Source organism: Sesamum indicum, linkage group LG11, assembly GCF_026168435.1.
Source record: "Sesamum indicum cultivar Baizhima isolate 11 linkage group LG11, ASM2616843v1, whole genome shotgun sequence".
NCBI lineage: Eukaryota > Viridiplantae > Streptophyta > Magnoliopsida > Lamiales > Pedaliaceae > Sesamum > Sesamum indicum.
The window spans coordinates 501,346-523,891 of NC_142667.1; the positions used below are offsets into that span (position 1 = coordinate 501,346).

At 34.9% G+C, this 22,546-nt stretch overlaps 3 protein-coding genes across 14 annotated transcripts; 1 reads left to right on the forward strand and 2 right to left on the reverse strand.

Moving 5' to 3' along the window:
- The first annotated feature begins 7,447 nt into the window (after window positions 1-7,447).
- Window positions 7,448-10,725, forward strand: LOC105173087 (cyclic nucleotide-gated ion channel 1-like). The gene is made up of 7 exons (XM_011094737.3): window positions 7,448-7,970; window positions 8,105-8,308; window positions 8,741-9,033; window positions 9,143-9,257; window positions 9,360-9,596; window positions 9,684-10,078; window positions 10,173-10,725. Exons 1-7 carry the CDS (start codon window positions 7,614-7,616, stop codon window positions 10,480-10,482), a joined length of 1,911 nt encoding a protein of 636 aa, XP_011093039.3. The 5' UTR covers window positions 7,448-7,613; the 3' UTR covers window positions 10,483-10,725.
- Window positions 10,726-12,016: 1,291 nt separating this feature from the next.
- On the reverse strand, window positions 12,017-15,677 carry LOC105173088 (cyclic nucleotide-gated ion channel 1). The gene is made up of 9 exons (XM_088875849.1): window positions 15,264-15,677; window positions 14,990-15,114; window positions 14,310-14,874; window positions 14,006-14,218; window positions 13,637-13,929; window positions 13,386-13,497; window positions 13,061-13,297; window positions 12,588-12,982; window positions 12,017-12,494 (listed from the first exon to the last, which is right to left on the reverse strand). The coding sequence occupies exons 2-9, from the start codon at window positions 15,016-15,018 to the stop codon at window positions 12,185-12,187; spliced, it is 2,154 nt and encodes a 717-aa protein (XP_088731975.1). The 5' UTR covers window positions 15,019-15,114; window positions 15,264-15,677; the 3' UTR covers window positions 12,017-12,184.
- A 581-nt stretch (window positions 15,678-16,258) lies between these two features.
- LOC105173089 (uncharacterized) lies at window positions 16,259-21,323 on the reverse strand. Of its 12 annotated transcripts, none has more exons than XM_088875856.1 (11): window positions 21,258-21,319; window positions 20,760-20,846; window positions 19,811-19,915; window positions 19,510-19,637; window positions 18,865-19,038; window positions 18,655-18,760; window positions 18,350-18,532; window positions 17,825-17,990; window positions 17,066-17,391; window positions 16,838-16,927; window positions 16,259-16,628 (listed from the first exon to the last, which is right to left on the reverse strand). In XM_088875856.1, the coding sequence occupies exons 4-11, from the start codon at window positions 19,522-19,524 to the stop codon at window positions 16,558-16,560; spliced, it is 1,131 nt and encodes a 376-aa protein (XP_088731982.1). In that variant the 5' UTR covers window positions 19,525-19,637; window positions 19,811-19,915; window positions 20,760-20,846; window positions 21,258-21,319; the 3' UTR covers window positions 16,259-16,557. The 12 variants fall into 12 exon arrangements, with proteins under 12 accessions (XP_088731982.1, XP_088731980.1, XP_088731978.1 ...); XM_088875854.1 differs by lacking the exon at window positions 21,258-21,319 and adding an exon at window positions 20,979-21,233; XM_088875852.1 differs by lacking the exon at window positions 19,811-19,915 and having other exon boundaries at window positions 21,258-21,323.
- Between the last annotated feature and the right edge of the window lie 1,223 nt (window positions 21,324-22,546).

Genomic DNA, 22,546 nt, shown 5'->3' on the forward strand with positions numbered 1-22,546 from the left:
CCAAATCTTACTTCAAAAGATTGACAACTTGAATATGCCGAAGGGTTTTTAACCACCAAAGTTCCAGTAATTTAATGGCAAATGCAATCATAAGCAACACGTGGCTCACTTCGTTGAAACGTGCAACAACACGGGAACATATGGCAATCATCTAGTCAAGTAGTTTGTCCGATCACTGAAAGGTAATGCGACTATATAGTGACTTAGAAGCTGACTCAATCGATGGATAGGAACAACTAGAGCAAGAAATTCTAAATTGCTTCTATAGCACTCAACGAACTGTCAGCATGATAGAGCTTACGAATTCTCGCCAATGGAAAGAAGAACCAGTCATAGACTACATCAATAGGTAGAGGAATTTAAGCCTTAATTGTAAAGATCGATTATATAAAACTTCTGCCATTGAGATGTGCATTCAAGGGATGCATTAGGGCTTTCTTTACATTCTTCAAGGAATCTTACCTAAATCTTTTAAAGAGTTAACCACTCGAGAACATGACATGGAGTTAAGTATGACAAAGAGTGGAGTTAACAGACCTCCAATTCAAGAATCCTGTAGAACCAAGGAAAAATAAGAAGTAAAGAGGGGGCAAACTTTATTCGGAGGCTCAAAAGAAGGAGTTAATGGCAGTAAATGTGGCATCCTTCAAACTCCGGAGCAAGGCAAATGCATTCCAAAGAATAAGCCCTAAAGAGAATCGACGAAGAAAATTAACTATGAAGGAAATGCAAGCAAAGCAATATCCATTCCTTGACTCCGATGTGGCAGGGATATTTGATGACTTACTAGAGGTTAATTTCATTGAATTGCCTGAAATGAAGCATCCTGAAGAAGCTAGACAAATAGATGATCCAAAATACTATAAATACTATCGCTTAGTTGGACAATCAATACCACCAAATGTAGCACCCTCTAATGATACATAATCCAAGAATATAGGTACAACTATATCTCCCCTAAATATCATACTTAAAGCAAACCCTATTTATGTATACATAAATATGCATATAATTCAGGGGTAATATATACACATAATCTCAACGTCACAACAAACACAATCAACCCACAAGATTATGGCTAAAATTCATTTTACCCCCTATATTTTGTTGAAATAAATAAAAACCCCTCTATATTTTAAAAATAGGCTAAAAATCCTCATGTATTTTGTAAAACTCAACACAAAATACCACTTCTATTAATAATGAACATAAGGTGCTTTACACGCATTTCTTGTGCTTTTTGGGGTGTTTTTCACTTGCTTTTGACCTTAATTTTGGGCATTTTGGACTAAAACGCCCTTATAGTCCCTATATATTTGAGTTGGACATTTGACTTGTTTTGTTTGTTTCTTTTTCATATATTTTCATCTATCTTAAAAATTAAATAATTTTTTAAAAATATATTTACTTAAAATATGACAAAAGTATATAAAAAAAGTCTTATAATTTAATTTAATTCAAATTTAAAATATCTTAACAAATATAAATATAAAATAATTATAAAAATTATATATTATTAACAAATTTAAATTATACCTATTTAAAATATTTAAATAAATTATCTATGTATTTAAATAATATTATGGTGCATTCTATGTATTTAAAAATAAATATTAAAACTAAAACTTAAAAATCTGTTATATTATTTTAAATTTAAAATTATTTAAACAAATATTGTAAATTTAATTAATTTAAATTTTTAGTCTTTTTAAAATTAAAATTCAAAAATAAAAAAAGAAAAAAAAATCAATGACGGTCTGGCGTCGCTGCCTAGATCTGTGTTGTTCCACACGACGGAGACGTAGCCCAAATCTGTGCGATTGGGGGCGACGTTAGAAGGGCACAAGTCTGGGCGACGGGTGGTGGGAAGAGGACGACGGGGGAGGAAGGGTTAATTTTATTAAATAATAATTTTATTTTTTATAATATATATTTAAGTTAGTTATATCTAATTTTTTTTATTTTTTATAAATTTAAGATCCAACGGTTAAAATTAATTGATTAAATTTGACGATTTTCATATAGTCTATAAAGATTCAACTGTCATTAAATAAGAAATAATATAATATAAGTAAGGACATAACAGTCCTTTGTCAAAAAAGTGAAAACGCCATTAATTATATTTAACAGAAATGAATGATTAAGCTACATTTAATAAAATTGAGGAGGGGGGGTTAGCCTATTTTTACAGCACAAGGGGTTTTTAGCTGAATTTTCAAAATACAGGGATTTTTTATGCATTTAAGCCCAAGATTATATATATATACATATATATATGTACATATCAAACACATCACGGTAAAACCATTATTAGTAGTTCTCACACCATCCATATTTTTAATTCCTCTCTATACATCCTAAAATGTGATTTGTATTTTATTGATGAATAAGGAGAAATCGCATACTGAGCCGGCCTGACTGAATATAAGGTTTGGACCTAGCTCTCGTTGGGTAGGCTGCACAAGATTTACTCCTGAAAAATATGAGTAGAGGAATGAGCCTGCAACTCAGTAAGTAAATAACCGGCACCATCTACATATGTACATCAAATATAGTCCAGATAAGACAAAATAAGCAACATGTGTAGAATATAATCAATTTAGTCCCAATATAATCAACTCATAACAAACAATTAATTAAACTCATATTTTCGTAGTTTACTTACTAGAAAGTGATATAGTGTTTTTTCTCCATCAACTCAACCTCACCATTTATTATATAATGTTTAAATGAATCTCCGTGACGTTTTGCTTTTTGGAAGGTGATTGGTGTTTTTCTCCATCAACTTAATCTCACCATTCTTTCAATCGCATCAAAGTTCTTTTATATAACATCATAACTTTTTTAGCTCGCATCAAAACCCTTTCCATTTCATTTTGCCACACAGGCTATTCAACAATATCAAAGGGTATTCATATCATAGTTATATTCAATTTTCATAATTTTCTCATTTTCACATATCACCGTTCTTATAAGCAACCAGTAACGTAAACCACATCTCTACATATGTTCATTTGGAAACACTAACAACACATTATTTAGCAAATAGAACATTTTAATATATTTTCAAATTTCACTTTCACAACATAATCTTTCAAATTAAATCATCTGCCACTCATACAATTCCATATGAATCAATTCCAACACGAATTACAAACTTACATAAAAGTAGTATCACGGAAAAGGAAACATATAATAAATAATACTAATTATTTAGTTACTTTGATCTTTGTTTTAATCAGCAAAATGGAGAATCACTCTATTCTCTTGTCTATAATGAGTTATAATGCATATTAATCAATATATCGAGAATATCGTAATTTTTAAATAGGATATTAAATATTACTCGTACAATTTCTAACAATCTTTTAATATTTTATTTCATCCAAATACAAATCTTCGTACCATTTCTTCTGAATAACTAGACAATATAGGCTTCCTAAGATAAATATAATTTATCTATTACCTCATAAAAATAAATTTCATTAAACTCCACTACCGTTCTTAATAACATTTATGAAATTAAATTATCTCAAAACTCTCACATTTCTTTTAATAAATATAATATTTTAAAATAAAACTTTCTAATATTTCTTAAATATATTTTTCGAATATTTTTATAAATTTTCTGTATATTAATTCTTTGCTACTATAGATTTTAATTAAACACCAGTGCATATTATTAAATATTTGATCAATAAATCCGATAAAATAGAGTAAATTAATCATAATAATGATTAAATCTAACAAATCAAGTAATTTAAATCGATAATTATAGCATTTCTAATTCAATTGAAACATTTACTGATCATTAATTTTATAATTACTCAAATTGATTAAATTTGTTTATTAAATATTAAACCAAATAGTATAAATTATATTTAGCAAAAATACTAATTAAATAATAATTTCTTACCTGCTCGTTTGAAACTTGTCCGAAAATGTTGTGGATGTACTGTTTCTTCACATTTATATATAATAATATACATTACTATTATATATGTATATATATATATATATATATATATTATAATACTCAAAAGTGGCACCACTTGCCACCAAAAGAAATAGTAGCAGCCCATGTGTGCTGCCACTTTAAAATTTTTTATTAAATTTTCTTTTATTTTAATTTTTAATAACTTTTGTTAATTTATAATTTGATCCCCTAACTTTTTAAAGTTTTATAATTTAACCCCAATTATTTTATTAAGTTTCAATTCAGTGCCTAGGACTTTTAATATATTCATATTTCAACTCATAATTTAATTCTCAACTAAATTTTTTTAATAATTAGCAATTAGTCCTATAATTATATATGTATTATAATCTTTCGGGCGCCACAAATAAACACATAATAACAATTTCACAGATATCAAGGTAATTCAGATAAATAATTAACAATTCATGATGAGATATATAAACAACAAATATATACTATCCGTACATATATATATATATATATTTAATTACTATACTTACCTTAAATCTCAAATGGCTACGTTAATAGACGGAGCAACTCAACCCTCTTCTTTATTCTTGTGTCCTATAATATGTTATAATACATATAATCAATATATTATAAATATCACAAATTTAAAACAAAAAATTACATAAAATTTGTATATGCTCCAAAAAAAATTTAATATTTTATTTCTATCAAAATTCAAACTTCTATTTTATTTTCTTTTGAATAACTAGACATTTTTAACACCGTAAGTATATAACTAATTTTTAATTAGTTCATAAGAATTTATTTTATCGAACCCCTCATAATTTTATAGCTGTCATTCTAAATAATATTTCTGAATTAAATTATTATAAAGATTTCATATTCCCTTTAATAACCATAATATTTTTCAAATATTATATCCTAATATTTCTATAACTTTCTATCAATTTTTCACTATTATATAATTAAGCATTTAATTAATAGACCCGATGAAATTGAGTAGATTAATTATGATAATAATTAAATGTAATAAATTAGATAATTTAATTATCGCACTATAGCATTCTTAAAGCAAATGGGTTATCCAATCCATCGCCAATTTACAAATAGTCCAATCATAAAATTTTTATTTAAAACATTATATTGGATAATATGAATTACATTTATTAATTAAAGTAATCAAATAATATATTTATATAAATTAATAATAATTGAAAATCAAGATTTTTCATACCCGTTCAGTTCACACCTCCGAGTGTGTGTGTGCGCGCAGCAAAGTTGGATGTTATGTGTTGTTTTAGAATACTTAAGTAATGTATATGTCTATAGGCTGCGAGTGAGGAGGTGGGTGGGAGCACGTGCTGCTGCCCCCATTTTATTTCTTAATTTTAATTTTTTTAATAATTCCATTATGATTTCTAATTTTCTTATTTATACAATTTGCTCTTAAATATTTTATTAAACTTTATTTTATTTTTTTTAAATTTTAATATATTCAAACTTATTCGTGATATTTTTTTTTAATAATAATCAATTAATTTCTTTTTTTTTTAGGAAAAATGTAATCTTCATAAATGAGTAAAATTATAGTACAACCACGCTCTCATCTAGGCACTATCCTCAATAGGCCAATGATGTCATTTTGTGTATAATGCACGTGTACTCACAGAACTAGCTAACTCAATGCTAATTATTCGGTGCCGAATATCCTCTACATTTAACCTAGCCAATGTAGAAGGCAGTCTCTCCTCATGCTCGAATCTTCTCATATTGCGCTCCTTCCATATATGATAAACGCACGAGGCAAGTAATGCACGGTAGGAGACATTGATGATGTGCTTCCCTCTCCATTTTTTCGTCCCCCAATCAATATCACTTGCCCAATCCCTATTGGGCCAAGGGAACCTGGTAAGCTATCTGACAGAGCTAATGCAACGTCTGCTACATCTGCATCGGAAGAATAAGTAGGTATGTGATTCCACCATATCCTCATTACAAAGTACACAGTTCCCAAGATGGGACAACCACGGCTTGTCTGTAGTGGCCAACTTTTCCAAGATCGCTAGCCATAACATATGTCGAGGGATCTTCAAAGAACCCAGAAGTAGCGAAGTTCAACCTACTTTCGGTTCAGGCGGCATCATAAGATGATAAATGTCCTGGGTCGTAAGACTGCTCCTAGGGAATCTCCATACTATGCGGTCATCACCTCTAAATATTTAGGGTAACATGAGCGTAATCTCTAAATACTCTCTGTCCGTAATTATCAATTAATTTCTGGATTATGTATAAGGGAAACAAATTTTTTTTGTTTGTTTTTGATGAATTGAGACTTCATTTGAAAAATTCAAAATAGATAGATTGAATGTGAGAAAAAGGTTGTTGGGGGTGGAATAAAAAGCAACAAGAATTAGATGTAGTAGGGCAGGGTATGAGTGTATGAGGACTTGTATGAATTTTCTTGATTCTCCAGCGTGGCCACTGTTCTTGTAACTTGAGTCCAAGCTTGGCAGGTCACATTGAGCAAATGATTTTGGATCCATACAGCAGCTAACACAGAATCACTCTCCAAAATGGCTTTATCAATCTTTGTGCTATCCAAAGCATATTTCAACGCCAAAACTCCTGCAGCCATGACCACAGATTCCCTCACTTTCCACACTTTCTCTTCTTGTCTTAACCTATTTATGAACAAACTTACGTATATGGTTTAGAATTGTGTCCAAGGGAATTATTGTCTTTTTTACCTCATGCAACTCATGACCCTTTAACGTATTTGGGGAAAAATCAAAATAGTGGCAACAAAACAAAAAATACACCCACAAATCCTACACTTCTTTTTTTTTAAATATATATATATATATATATCACCAATAGTCTATCTATCTCGAATAATAAAAGTACAAACTTCTTTCATGTAATTTACCTTTTCTATGATATTGAAAATGAATAAATTATCTTTTTATAAGAATAATAATAATTTATGTCTTTGTCTTTTTTAAAATAGAACAATTTTCCTTCATGTTTAAAGAGGTAAATTGCTTTATTTTAAAAAATACAGGGAGGTACTTTTTTTTTTTTTTTTCATAGAGGGTGTTTTGCACATTCCCTATATCACATAACGGTTGCTTGTATCTTTTCCAACTATAAATTGTCCCGAAAGAAGACATGATTGTTTCATTATTCAAATCATATTTTTTGTAAGAGATAATTACAATATCGTCTTTACAATTTTAATAACGAATGAATTTATTTATTAAACAAAAATAAATATTAACGATATTACATTTAATTTTTCAAAATCACAAAAAATTCACGTATAACTATCTCTTCTGTGATGCCCCATTTTTGTATAATATTTATATGACTTACTCCTGTCTTTGAGTAGACTATTGTGACCCCGCCAAGTCTTCTCTCAAGTCCAAGGAGACGGCCTCGGTCGTCTCTGGGAAGTTTCTCGCTCTCTTACCTAAAAGCTGCCTTAAAGTATCCCATGATAATAATCACAGGATAAATAGTTTCATATGTCTTAAAATATGTTAATTCTCCAGGCGTACATGCCATGCTTTAGTTCATCCCGACAGTGGGTAGAATAAGAAAAGGGTTGAGAATATACGTACGGTCCATAGATGGCAGCCGAACACGAAGCAATAGGCGGCGAAAGATGAAAGTTCTTGATCCTCAAGACCCTCTTCTTCATAAGTGGAACAAAATATTTATAGTTTGTTGTGTGATTTCCTTATTCCTGGATCCGCTTTTCTTCTACGCACCAGTGGTTGATGCCAAGAACCTGTGTCTATCCCTGGACAAGAAACTGGAGATCTCTGTTTGTGTTCTTCGTACATTCTTTGACATTTTCTATGTGCTTCATATTGTTTTGGAGTTTCTTACTGGATTCGTTGCCCCTTCTTCTCGAGTGTTTGGGAGGAGCGAGATAATCGATAATGGTAGAGCAATATGCTTACGTTATCTCTATTCCTACTTCATCCTAGACATTTTATCAATTCTTCCTCTACCTCAGGTACATATTCATTAATTATTATACATTACTATACATTCTGTACGTACGTTTCGAGCACCAAACAGCGTCACTGTATACCTCGTACTGATCAACTCCTCCTCCTCCTTTCCTTAATTGTTTCTATCGTGTGTCAGGTAACCGTGATGACCATTGTAAATGCCCCAATTTCCCTGGCCACAAAAGACCTCCTTAAGATGCTTATTTTCGCGCAATTCTTCACAAGAATTCTTCGGATTTATCCCTTATACAAGGCGGTCAATAGAAGTTCACGCAGATTTAGTCGAACGGCCTGGCCTGCAGCCGTTTACAATCTCCTTCAATGCATCCTTGCCAGTCATGTAAGTTAATTTCTTCCTTCTTACTATGGAGGTTGTTCATGTAAGTATATACTAGCTAGGAGATTGTATAATTAGGATATGATTATCTAGTTTCTAGTTTATGCTCTCTTTCTATGTACAAAATAGATATAGGTATAATCACATGGAGACAGGAGATCAACTAGGAGATGCTTTTATTACAAAGAAAGACTATATATAATTGGGACTCGAGTGGATTATTCTCTACAACAAGTTTGCTCAATTAATATCCATGCTTTAGTTCGGGGGGGAGAGTTGAAGAGAACGCAATTGTATAATATATGTATGTTAGGAATGATAATAGGGATTTGATTACTTCTCTCTCCTAGTCTAGGGAAGAATCCAATTTACAGGTGTCTGCATATCTCGTTTGCAACATCTGATCCAGCGGGTGTCTGCAAATCTCGTTTTCAGGTGTTTGGAGCACTGTGGTACGTGATCGCGATAGAACGCAAGGAGAGATGTTGGCGGATGGCATGTGGTGATCATAACGGTTGTAAGTTAGAGGATCTTTATTGCGGAGTGGGCCGTGGAGACACTTCATTTCTGAATTCTTCATGTCCGCTTCTTGAGCCTGACCAGATAATGAGCCCTGCAGACTTTGACTTCGGCATGTTTCTTCATGCTCTTAAGTCTCATGTGGTTGAACAAACAGACTTCACTAGGAAATTCTTCAATTGCTTTTGGTGGGGCTGGCGAAATTTGAGGTTTTCCACTGCTTCAATCTTATAACTTATTTCCTAGTGAAGTCTGGATTGAGGTTCAAACTAAAATATGCTTCTTTTTTTTTTCAAAATTCTGGTTTGTTGAGTGCAGTTCATTGGGTCAGAATCTGAATACAAGCAATTCTGTAGGAGAGATTATTTTTGCCCTGCTCATGTCCGTCACTGGGCTGGTTCTGGTTGCGTCAGTCATCAGCAGCAGCATACAGGTGACACGACCCTGACGCATCTAAAACCTTGACTGACAAAATTATAAGATATGTTACTACTAATTATTTCCTACCTACGCTTATGAGTCTTTCTTGTTGCAGCAATTTGTACAGTCCATCACTGGTAGGTTAGAAGAGGTGAGAATGAAGCGTCAGGATATTGAACAATGGATGTCCCAGCGCATGCTTCCAGAGGGCTTGAGGGCTCGTATACGACAATACGAGCAATACAAATGGCAACAAAAAAGAGGCGTTGAGGAAGAATCCTTGATCAGTAATTTTCCTAAGGATTTAAGGAGGGACATCAAGCGCCATCTCTGCTGGAATTTATTAACAAGAGTTCGCACACTTCACAATCAATTTCTACTTGTTTCCAACCTGTATCTTATCGGCATGTTAAAGTTGTTATCTAATCATTAATTATAGGTGCCGCTGTTTGAGAGAGTGGATGAGCAGCTGCTGGATGTAATGTATTCTCGTCTAAAGCCTGTTCTCTATGTGGAGAACAGCTATATTTTTCGCCAGGGAGATCCTGTCGATGAGATGCTATTCATAATGAAAGGTAGCATATTGTCAATGTCCACAAACGGTGGCACAACTGGTTTCTTCAACTCGTTTCATCTAACCGCCGGAGACTTCTGTGGAGAAGAACTTCTGACATGGGCTCTAGAGGACAACTCTTCTTCCAGCCTTCCTGTCTCAACCAGAACCGTGCGGGCCTACAGAGATGTTGACTGTTTCTGTTTAACGCCGGATGACTTGAAATATGTCATGTCCCAATTTAAACGTGTTCACGGCAAGCAGCTGCAGCACACTTATAGGCAAGTTCAGAGATCAAGTTTCCATAGCTTAACAAGAGACTACTCTCATAACTATTCATAATTTAGTCTTTCTCCAAAAAAAAACTTGCTTCAGGTATTATTCCCAGCAGTGGAGGACATGGGGTGCCTGTTTTATACAAGCAGCATGGCGTCGGCATTACAGGAGGAAGATCGAAAAGACGCTGCGAGAAGCAGAAGACAGACTGCAGAATGCATTGGCCAAGGAAGGATCAGGGAGTTTGCCGAGCCTTGCTGCAACCGTTTATGCATCAAGATTCGCCACCAATATGCTAGGAAACTTGCGACGTAATCATCCACGTAACACAATTCCATCTCCAAAATTACCACCTCTACTGCTTCACAAGCCAGCTGAGCCTGATTTTAGTGCAGAAAATCCTTCATAAAGCTCGGTGATTGTCAGAATAGTTACGGGAGGAAGAAAAAATTGAGTTCTCTAAATCTTGATTTTATGCCCGGAAAAGAAACATTCTCGTCCTATAACTTTGGTTTGAATTCACATTGGTCCTTCATCTTTCGTAATATTAGATTTAGTGTTTTTATCTATCAATTTTGTGTAAATTTGGTCCTTTACACTAATTTGACTTTTTTACTCTTTTGATGATAAAGTCTAATAATTCATTCTAATACTTTAAATGTAATATAAATAAATATTTTTTTAATAAACTTAAATTCTTATACCATTCACTTAAATTAAATCTCATATTTTGATTTTATTTTATGTTCTATTTAATAGTATTTACATGTGTAGTGATTAATGTTTTTAGCATGTGAAAAGGTTCATCTGCTAAGTATAAGAAAGTATATTTTAGAACAAAATTTACTTTTTATTCTCTAGTTTGTGCATTTGTTGTTTTACAATACACACCTATCATACATGTGTTTGTAACACAATTAATAATTTAGTTTATTTTATAAAGATTTTTTTTTAAACTCTTATTGTTAATATTTATGGCACAAATTCCTTTAGCCCAGCCCGTCTGACTGGATCGTTGGGTCTGATCCGCCTCATGATGCTTGGTCCATTGCTCCAGTTCTGGCCCATTCCCTGACCCAATCCACTAGGATAACCCGCTTCGCCCCCTTTTATTTGGGTCTGTCTCTTCCTCTCTCTGTCATAACCCTAATCCCTTTCCCGACACATCGTTTCTCTTAGTCTTCTCTCTCTCTCTCTCTCTCTCTCTCTCTCTCTTTTTCTCTCTTAGTCTTCCACGGTTTTGCGCTCTTCGGTTGAGGCGGAATATCGCAGCACGGCCTCCACCGTTCGTGAATTGCTCTAGCTCTCCTTTGTTTTGCATGATCTTGGCATTCTTGTCACTCTCTCAATTCCTTTTTGGTGCGACAACAAAGCCGCTTTGCACATCACCACAAATCCCGTGTTCCACGAGCGCACCAAACATCTTGACATTGATTGCCATTTGGTTCACGATCAGTTCAAGCTTGGCCTCATCTCACCAGCTCACATTTTTGGGTCTGATCAAATTTGCAGATCTCTTCACCAAATCTCTTCCTGTTGCTAATTTTGCCCAGTTTCTATCTAAGCTGGGTCTCTCTTCCTCGGCTCCATCTTGAGGGGGGCTGTAGCAAGTTCTGCAGCAAGCAGCAGCACACCTTGAACAACCAAGTAGCAGCACTTTTGAAGACGATGTACAGCATCTATTTATTTATCATTTTCAGCTAAAGTCGTGTTTTTTGTACTCAGCATTTTTATTAGTAATACAACGTTCTATTTTGTTGAATCAGTTGCCAGCTGGAGTCCAAGTAGGCACGTTAGTTAGAGGTGGTTAGTTTCTTCTTGTACCAACACTCTGTTGTTGTATATAGTTTACGTGTCAGTAACCTCCTCTCTTCAGTTTTTTATGAATGAAGCATAATTTTTCATTCTCTAATTTCACTGCCATGGATGTACTCTGTTCCCCACGACTCAAATTCTCAAACATTACATAGGCAGGAACAAACTCAATTGTATATGTACAAAGAGGTAAATAACGGTATGGTAATAACAAATGGGAGACATAAGAAAATAGCCATATTAGAGAACTCTTATTTTAGCAGTCTCCCGTAACTATTCTAACATTCACTGAGTTTCTATGAAGGATTTTCTGCACTAAAATCAGGCTCAGCTGGCTTCTGAAGCAGTAGAGGTGGTAATTTTGGTGATGAAATATTGTTATGTGGATGATTACGTCGCAAGTTTCCTAGCATATTGGTGGCGAATCTTGATGCATAAACGGTTGCAGCAAGGCTTGGCAAACTCCCTGATCCTTCCTTGGCCAATGCATTCTGCAGTCTGTCTTCTGCTTCTCGCAGCATCTTTTCGATCTTCCTCCTGTAATGCCGACGCCATGCTGCTTGTATAAAACAGGCACCCCATGTCCTCCACTGCTGGGAATAGAACCTGAAGCAAGTTTTTTTTGGAGAAAGACTAAATTATGAATAGTTATGAGAGTAGTCTCTTGTTAAGCTACGGAAACTTGATCTCAGGACTTGCCTAAAAGTGTGCTGAAGTTGCTTGCTGTGGAGACGTCTAAACTGGGACGTCACACTTTTCAAGTCATCCGGCATTAAACAGAAAGCCTCAACGTCTTTGACAGCCTGCACGGTTCTGGTTGAAATAGGAAGGCTGGACGAAGAGTTGGGGTCCAGAGCCCATGTCAGAAGTTCTTCCCCACAGAAGTCTCCAGCCATGAGATATACCGAGTTGAAGAAACCAGTTCTCCCACCGTTTGTGGTCATAGTAAGTATGTTACCCCTCATTATGAATAGCATCTCGTCGACGGGATCTCCCTCACGAACAATAAAGCTGTTCTCCGTGTAGAGAACGGGCTTTAGACGAGAACACATTGCATCCAGCAACTGTTCGTCCATTTTCTCAAACATCGGCACCTATAGTGATTAGCTGACAACTTCAACATGCTGATACAATAGAAATGGAAATAAGTAGAAATTGAGAAGTGTGCTAACTCTTGTTAGTAAAGTCCAGCAGAGATGGCGCTTGATGTCCCTCCTTAAATCCTTGGGAAGATTACGGATCAAGGATTCTTCCTCAACGCCTCTGTTTTCTTGCCATTTGTACTGCTCGTATCGTCTTATACGAGCCCTCAAGTTCTCAGGAAGCATACGATGCGACATCCACTGTTCTGCATCCCGACGTTTCATTCTCATCTCTTCTATCCTAACAGTGATGGACTGTAAATATTTCTGCAACAGGAAAGACAAAGCAAACAAGCAAGGTTTAGGTAAATAAGTGACATTTCTATCAATTTTGTCAACGTTTTAGATGTGTTACCTGCATGTTGCCTATGAGCAACGAAAACAGAACCAGCCCAACAATGGAGATGAAAACGGCGAAAAGAATCTCTCCTACAAAAGTGCTTGTTTTGAGGTTCTGACCCAATGAACTGCAGTGAACAAACCAGAAAAGGCATTTTAGTTTGAACATCAATCTAGCAAGGTGATGAAATTCTTGGTTTAGGAAGCTTGCTGTTTTATACTAGGAAATGAGTTTAAGATAATGAGGCAAATATTTAGACAATCAACCTCAAATTTCGCAATCCCCACCAAAAGCAATAGGAGATCTTCTTAGAGAAGTCTCTGTGTTCAGCCACATGTGACTGAAGAACATCAAGAAAGATGCCGAAGTCAAAGTCTGCAGGGCTCTTTATCTCATTAGGCTCGAGAAGCGGACATGAAGAATTCAGAAATGAAGTGTCTCCACGGTCCTCTCCACAATAAAGATCGTTTAAGTTACAACCATTATGATCACGGCATGCATTCCGCCAACATCTGTCCTTGCGTTCTATTGCGATCAGATACCAGAATGATCCAAAGACCTGACGAACAAGATTTCCGGTAAGCAATGCATTTAAGTGTAACTTCTACGAGTGTCCTCAGTGAGAAGAAACTTACATGACTGGCAAGCATGTAGAGTAAGAGATTGAAAGCAGCTCCAGCCCAGGCCGTTTCAGTAAATAGGCCTGAAGTTCTATTGACCTCCTTGAATAAGGGATAAATCCGAAGACATCTTGGGATGTATTGTGCGAAAATAACGATCTTCAGGAGGTCTTTGGTGGCCAGAGAAATTGGAGCATTTACACTGGGGATCACAATCAGAATGACCAGCTGACAGACGAAACAATGAAAGGAGTTAAGTACGATGTAACTAGTTTTACTTTAATAGTTTTATTTGATACTAAACAGAATGTAGTAATACCTGAGGTAGAGGAAGAATTGACAAAATGTCTACAATGAAGTAGGACGAGAGATACCGTTTGGCTATAGCTCTACGATCCTCGATCAGCTCACCCCTTCCAAATACTCGAGTACAAGGGGCAATGAATCCAGTATGAAACTGCAAAACAATGTGAAATATGTAGAAAATGTCGATGAATGACCGGAGAACACAAGCAGTGATCTCCAAATTCTCGTCCAGAGATAGACAGAATTTCTTGGCATCTACGACTGGTGTGTAGAAGAACAGCGGATCCAGGGATACTGCAATCAAACAAGAAATAACAAATATTTTGTTCCACCTCTGAAGAAAAGGCCCTTGAGGATCAAGTACTTTCTTCCTCGGGCTTGATTTTGGCCTATTGCTTCGGGTGTGGCCCCAATCTATGGACCGTATTCTCAAGTTTTTTATCCTTTCAGAACTTCTGTCAAACGCTCTCCTTATTCCACCGACTATTGGTCTGAAATTTGGTTTCCTTAATGGAAATAGCCCGCGATTCGACTGCCCTTCAGAACTGAAAGAACTCTCGGAATTGCAGTCCTTGAACCTGAACGGGATTGAGTACATAACACTATAAGCATCAGGACAGAGAAATCTATTACAGACCAAGTTGAAAGGCAGAGGCACGACTGTCAGAAAAACTACATGTTACTTGAACTAACCTTACATATTTCTTTCCACTGATATTCATAGTTCAGCTGATGTCGTTCAAGATTTCCAAGATGAAAAATAGCCTTAAAACTCCGCTCTTCCTTATTTATAGCCACAAACTGTAAATTTCATGGCCCTGCAAAAAGATCAACCTTATAACTATAATCAAACAAGAAAAATAAAACATAATTTCAGATTTTCAGACATCTGCATCGAAAATTATCAGCAAGAAACAGTACTATCAGTCCCTTAATTCCTCATCGTTCAATTCTTCAAACTATATACCTTTTTCTTATCTCTTCATGATAATCACTTCATTAAGCAACGGAAGAGAAGAAGACCACAAAATTTCAAGAATCGAGAAGAGATGAGTGGAGCTTGCGTGGAGAATTATATGTTAAGACAGACAGCAGTTCACTGTGATTATTATTATAGGATAGTTACATAACTGAAAGGTTTAAATGTCAAGTGTCAAGAAAAGGCAGCTTTGATGTAAGAAACTTCCCAGGGACGACTTGGTCGTCTCCTCAGACTTGAGAGAAGACTTGGCGGGATCGGAATAGTCTACTGAAAGAGAGTTTCTCGTTCCCTGAGCTCCAATATCATAGTCTTCAATTCATCCTTGCATGAGGAATAAATTGCTACATTATTATTACAAGAAGAAAACATCATTCGAATAATGGAAAGAACATTATTTGCCACTATCCCATGAATCTATAAGTAGTAAATTCAGCTCTAAATTTCCACGCTCAGTTATAATGCAGTTAATATAGGGTATAATTCAAACTCATCTTTTAGGTACAATTTCCAATTGAGTACGGAGAGATAGAAACTATTTATATACACCAATTGCAAAATTTTAACTCAAATCAGGTGTGGTCGAACCTGAACCATTTATATTATAAGTGTAATGCGTTTGTTGTATAATTAGTGTACAGTTAAGAAAAAATGACCAATCACATGTCAAATGTATTACATTTACTGTCTAATTGATTTGATTCGTCCAAATTTGATTCCGACAAGAAATTTTGTACATCAATTACACATTTCTTGCAGCTATTGGTGATATTTTTAAAGATAAGAAGTGTAGAAATTTGTGGGTGTCAAGTGTTTGTTTTCTTGCTAGTACTTTCTCATTACATGAGGTCAATGAAAACAATTTCCTTGGAGGCATTTGTAAACTATATCAAAAAAGATAGGGCAGATGCTTATTCCTCTAAATATTTATTAATCATTTCTAATGTTAGAAAAGAAGACGAGAATTGATGAAAGCCCATAACTGTCCGAAGTATAATTGTCTTATTCGAGATCAAGAAAATACAACATTGACCAGGATTGAAGTAGTTGGAACTAATAATACCTGCTTCTACACCAAATGGAGGTATACACTCGCTCACGCGTGCATACACACATATATATTTTGTCTGAAAGCTCCAACCATCTACCTGTGCTGTTGACTATGCCCTTACATGCCTAATATAGACATCTAAGTGTTCTTCTTTCAATAATTATTGTACATCACCTCAATCTAGACTAAAATTGGCAACCTTCATCATGTCGCGTGTTTTCTGACCTCAAGCTACGACTTCTCTTCATCGGGCGGTGGACACTGCCCCGGAACAGAATCAGAATCAACAAAGAACTCCTCCACTGAAACATAGCCAGCCACAAGTAAGAGAAAACTATACCTAGAAATAAGAACCAGACACCGTTTGCTGCATGCCAACGGTTCATTTCAGACAAGAATACAATTAAGATTACTCGAAATGGTATCGTGTCTGCCACTTGTATGTCTTCATATTCATAAGTTTATACCACATGTAGAAAGTTGCAAGGGAAATCTTTCCCTGTGTTCTTACCTATATCCTCTTGCTCTGGAGAATCAAGTAGAATATCTGAATCTGAAGGCAAGAATGGAGAAGTAGGATAGTTTTCGAGGGCTCCTAAATCTGCAAATTTATTGTCAGCAACAGGCAGCATCGATTAAAATAAAAAGCCAGCTTTCCTAGTTTTCTTATGTTGACATAACATAAATGCTCCAAACAGGGTTTTTGTTAGAAGGAACCTTTGTCACTTTACTAAATTACCTCCTAAGTTCGATAAATCCGCTGTCAGATCTGGAAGGCTAAAGTCCCATGGAATCTGAGTCCAGGATCTTAGGGAATCTCTAGAATTCCCTGCTCCATTATCCGGCGGAAGCTGTAGCCCAACTGAACTTGCCGCTTCAGACGTAAAAGCTGAGTCAAGGACCGAAGATTCAACTCCCATGCCAGATATTTCTGATGCACTAAAGGGAAAATGGCCACTCGATGCCACTGATGTCGGGCTTACAGGCATATCTGAGATAGATGATACTGCATTATTTGGTGGCATAACGGGTGATAAATCAGCTGCATTGGTGTTGATTGCCGTACTGCAGAGAAAAGAATGACAAAATATCAGCAGAAGATGTTGTACGCCAAATAATCCAGGAAAATACACCCATTCTTGAAAATTTTTGTTTTGTTTGACCTCAGGAGTGGCACCTCTACAGTCCACTCCGGGAGGATTGAGCCCTGAGCTTGTGCAGCAGCCTTGATCCCTATAGCATACCCATAGAGACACTACAGCAGGAGCCTACCAAGAACCAAAGTCCTAAGCTTTTGACAGATAACCACAGATCAAGACATATATCTAGCCTTAGTACCAAACACCTTGGCAAGTATTCAAACCCACATCAAATGTGTGGCAACATTCAACCTTTACCACAACGATTGGTTGTCTAAAAAAATATCTTATGCACAATGTTTAGAACTTTAAATAGAAAAATAAGTTCATGATGCAAGTGTATATTAAGGATTCCTCACTCATTTCCAGAATTCATGTGCATTGGAAGAAAATTCCCTGGAGCAGGAACTCCATTGACAACGTGACAGCCAGAAGTTGAGTATCTCACAGGACCCACATGAGGTTGCCCTATAGCAGGAATTGGAGGCTGCTGCATGATTGGGTATCCCATGGGTAAGTTGTTGACTGCACTGCAGACAAGCGTCATTGAATAAAGAAGGCAATGTAATTTAGACTAATGCAACTCTACATGCAAATATGAAATTTTAATTCAAGTATTAGGTGATATGGGAGTTTCAATCTATTATTAACAGGCAGGAATATCTAATATAAAGATAGGAATAAATAAAGTCAATATACGCATCTGATCGCAATTGACAGTAAAGAATTTATCATGAATAATGATTCTTTCAATAGCTTTCAAAAATTAACTCTTTCACATTGAATATATCTGGTATAAGGACTTGATCTATCTTGCTCCTCTTATGAACTGAAAGAATAAAATATAGGTACAGCCGAAATAAACAATACAAGGTAAGATATACCAGGCATTGAATGAACACCATTGTGCATCGGAGCCAAAGGAACCTTTGGAGGCACTGGATACTTCATTACATGATACTGATGGTCAAGCAAGTGGTTGAATAAGATAATTTGTTTCTTCAATTTAAGCCTTATGTAGTAGGATCGGAAGAACTCGGCATTTTCTTCTTCTAACTTCTGCCACACTGCAGTCAGGACGAACAGTACGAGGTAAATCATGAAAATAAAAGAATCACCATTACAGCTGTACATGCGCTAACCAAGCTATAGGGATGGAATGTCTCTTTGATAACTTGATGTTACCTACCTAATGTTGTGAAACCAGGATCTATCGTAGCGCGATTGAGAAGGGTCTTTACAACCTCATCTTTATTCATATACAATTGTAGACAGCGTTCAATCAAATTCTGAACCTACAGCACATTACAATAATAAAGCAATACAGAGAGTTGCAGCTTAAATTTTGTAGTGAAAGTCCAAAAGAATCAGAGAAAGCATAAAGAAATAGCATCCATACAAGTTCAATATCCTCTCGGGAAACTTTTCTGTGGTCATTACTTGACGCTGAAACTGAACCTGAGTCTGGTATGGGAGTGTCTGTGCCATTATTTGGTTGTACAGTTCTGGAATCATGTGAAACAAGATTAGAAGGCTTTATGTCCTCTGAGTTTTGCTGATCCTGTAAATAGTTCTTCAGACAGTTATAAGGAGGCTCAGTGAGGAATTCAAGCAAATATATAATTTTTTAAATCTAACAAAAGATTATATAGAGACAATGGGAATGGCCATGGATTTATGAAAGAAACTGCCAGCATTATTCATTTCTTTGTCCATATTCATGATTGATTTTGACATGAGGAGAAACAGAAGCAAATGAAACTTCCTCCTTTTCCTTGACCCTTTCCCGTTTCCTCACATGTAGGACGATTTAATTGTAGCATGAATACCAAGTTGCTGATCGTTTCAGCAGTATTTGACAACGTTTCAACTCTTATGCAAGATTTTCTACAACGTTTCAGCATTATTTGACATAATTGTAACTTAAACCAACAATGACATTTTTCTCCAGTTAAAAATAGAAAAAGTCAGACACAAACATCTTTCACAAGGGAATGTTGTCTATGGGAAAGCTAAAAGAAGCTGTAAGATGTAAGCGTTCAACCTGCACGTTCTTCATTTTAGCTGAAAGAATGCTGATGGTGGTCCTCCATTAGCTCAGCACCGTATAGCTTAACAGGAATCTCGAAGTTTTAAGTAGGTGAGCCACAACAGAATTAAGCACTTTTCCACCTGGGAAGGAAAAACCACGGTTAGATAATTTTACTGTCAAGATTCAGATACCGAATACAAAGGAATAAGCAACAGAACCAGATAACTGCAGATCTCAACAAAAAGAATTAACAAGTAAGCCATGCACTGTAGTGATCTAATTGTCAAGTTAAGATGCTAAGATTGGCTGATACCAGAAAAATTTATACTCTGCCTTTACTAAATAGTGGTCTGCATTATCTCATAAGTATTGCATTGGCAGCATCAAACTCAAAGAATGTATCTTCCATCCTGTGTGGCTTCAATAATAATCAGAAAATGAGTTGGAAAAAAGAAAATGGCCTGAACCAACAGATACAGTAATTAAGGAACATTAGTACTGTTTTATAACTCACAGGACAACAGTTACCACATTTCTTCACATACAACATCTTATCATGATTATTAAGAGTACATCAATTTGTAGCCCCGGATCTATTTGAATCTATGCCTGACTATCTCACACTCAAGAAATTGCATAGGACTTTGTAAAACATGCGTAAAAGGCATGAAGGAATAATCCTGTAAACCCCATTTGCTGGTACCTTTTGGACCAACACATCTATTTTCAGCCTTCCTCATCAAGCCCGATCCATGCGAATCACTCGACACCCACAAAAACTTATTTTTATACACATCTAAAATACTGAGGGCCAAGAGAATATCAGTTAGCCCCAAACCTTCAGGCATATTCCTATAATACAGAAACATTCTCATTCATATAGAAGAACATACATCTGCAAACTTCAATTGTATTCTGGATACACCTTAAACCAAAGAATTTGCACATTCCAAACCAAAATTTGTACTTGAAATAAGAAAAGCTCATCACTCCATCAAAACTTCAATCCATTTATATTTACGGAAATAAACACAACAAATCTTTCAGTCTTTTTACATATGTTCGTAATCAAGTTTAAATCCACCCTCATTTTTCAACTTTATCCCTATAATATAAAATAGCCAATCTGACTAGCTATCCATTTCCATTATGAACTCATAGAAAAGTGAAACAGTACAACCATTTTAAAAAAAAAAAACAGAAAAAACTGAAACAATCATAGCAGACCCACATACACAAATATTCAGAAAAATTAAAAGTACCTCCTCGACAGCTTTCCAACTTAAAATAGTCAGAAAGGTCCCAGCTTTAAGATTATATCGACAAATTCACATGCCCAGATAAGCAAACTGCAGAATTAAGCTCACAAATTCACTAAAGCTACACCAAAATCACTGAAACAGGGAAAAAGACTGAATCTTGAATATGCAAAATGAGAGGCAACAGTTCCCAAACTCTGCCCAGAATCTAGCTAAGCTCACATTGCAGAATCCAAGAAAGTGTATGCAAGATCAGTACGGAGAAGAAAATAGCAGCATTAGCTGAAAATCTGGGGAGAAATTTCAGTAGTTATGATGGGGCGGAGGATTTGCCTTGCGCAAAAATGGTGAATTTTGTTGAGTCTTGCAACTGTGAGGGGTTTTAATGTGGTTTAGCTGTTTGGCAGAGTGGAGAGAAGAAAGAAAAATCCAACCATGTAATCAACCAAAGACAAAATCTAATCTAACTACAACCAAATAGAAGCTCTCAATCTCGCTTACCTTAATTCACACAAACTTACTGCCATCCGCTAATCACTTCAAATCCCATCAAAATCTACTATTAATAATCATATAAATATTCCATATTAATAATTTTTATACAAAATATTCATATCTTTTATATATTTATAAAAATTATCTCTGACTGTAAAATGATAGGAATTGGTGTAATAATGTCGATATTTTAGAAAGTGGGTGCATGTGTAATTTGTTCAAAAAATGGGATCATTTATGTAAATATCGTCGATGTTTCTAACGAGTGTATATGCTATTTTTTAAAACACAATGACAATTATATAAATAGACGACATGTTAGGAAATATATATGCAATTATCCCTTTGTAAATTAAGATAAGTTAGGTTGCTCTTGAAATTTAAATAAAAATAATAATTACTGTATATTGACTGCTTCATGATGAAAATAACATAATTATTCCATTTGTCTTTTGTTCAAGATTTGATTGAAGTGAAAAGTTTGGGAGTCAAATTATGTACGATGACCTTTTGGAATGATAAATTAACAAATCCATGTACCTTAAAAACAAGTATTAAAAATTAAATTATATTTGAGGGTACATTACCCAATCCCGAGGGCCTCATTATTTTTGTGAAGATCACTGTCTATAGGCTCCTCTTGATACATTTCCCGCACGGTTTAATTGTTCTTTAAACTATAGTGTGGATCCTTTTGTATCCCTCCGGGTATGTCCGAAATACTCTGTAAATATTATTGGATGAATGAAAACTTACAATTCACAAAAAAAAAAAGTATTAAAAATTAAATAAGTATGAAAAGGGGCTGAAATTTTTAATAATTTATCATGTCCAATAAAAAAAGTCCTTTTTTTAATAATTAATGGTAATGAAATTCGAACTCATTATATCATATTTCGTGGGATTTTGATATTACATTAAACAATTACTTTATTTAAAAAGTTAAGCTGTCAAGAAAGAAAATTGTTCAATATTAATATTTGTACATGGTTTAATGCAATTTACCCTTTGTGATTGTAAATGAGCAAATTATCTTTTTATGGAAAAAAAATATTAATTTAAAAATACAGAAAGATAAATTATTAATTATTTTTTTATAAAGGATAATTTGCACATTTACAATATGATTGAGGACTAAATTGCATTTTTCCTAAATAAAAGGGAGAAATATAGGATTTCCCTTTTTTTCCACTCTAAGGGGAGAATATGTTTGTTAAAGAGTTTCTCAGTTCTTTTTTGTTTTTAGAATATCGATTATAATTATATTATAAATTTTCGTTATTAACCACTATGTC

Coding starts and splice junctions, on each gene's coding strand:
- LOC105173087 (XM_011094737.3), top strand. CDS start 7,614: ATGAAAGTTCTTGATCCTCAAGACCCTCTTCTTCATAAGTGGAACAAA. Junction 9,034..9,142: donor TGGGGCTGGCGAAATTTGAG/GTTTTCCACTGC, acceptor TGTTGAGTGCAG/TTCATTGGGTCAGAATCTGA. Junction 10,079..10,172: donor CAGCTGCAGCACACTTATAG/GCAAGTTCAGAG, acceptor AACTTGCTTCAG/GTATTATTCCCAGCAGTGGA.
- LOC105173088 (XM_088875849.1), bottom strand. CDS start 15,018: ATGAATATCAGTGGAAAGAAATATGTAAG. Junction 13,298..13,385: donor TGCTCATAGGCAACATGCAG/GTAACACATCTA, acceptor TTCCTGTTGCAG/AAATATTTACAGTCCATCAC. Junction 12,495..12,587: donor CAACTTCAGCACACTTTTAG/GCAAGTCCTGAG, acceptor AACTTGCTTCAG/GTTCTATTCCCAGCAGTGGA.
- LOC105173089 (XM_088875852.1), bottom strand. Junction 18,761..18,864: donor CCCGAGAGGATATTGAACTT/GTATGGATGCTA, acceptor AATGTGCTGTAG/GTTCAGAATTTGATTGAACG. Junction 17,392..17,824: donor CACATGAATTCTGGAAATGA/GTGAGGAATCCT, acceptor TTTTCTCTGCAG/TACGGCAATCAACACCAATG.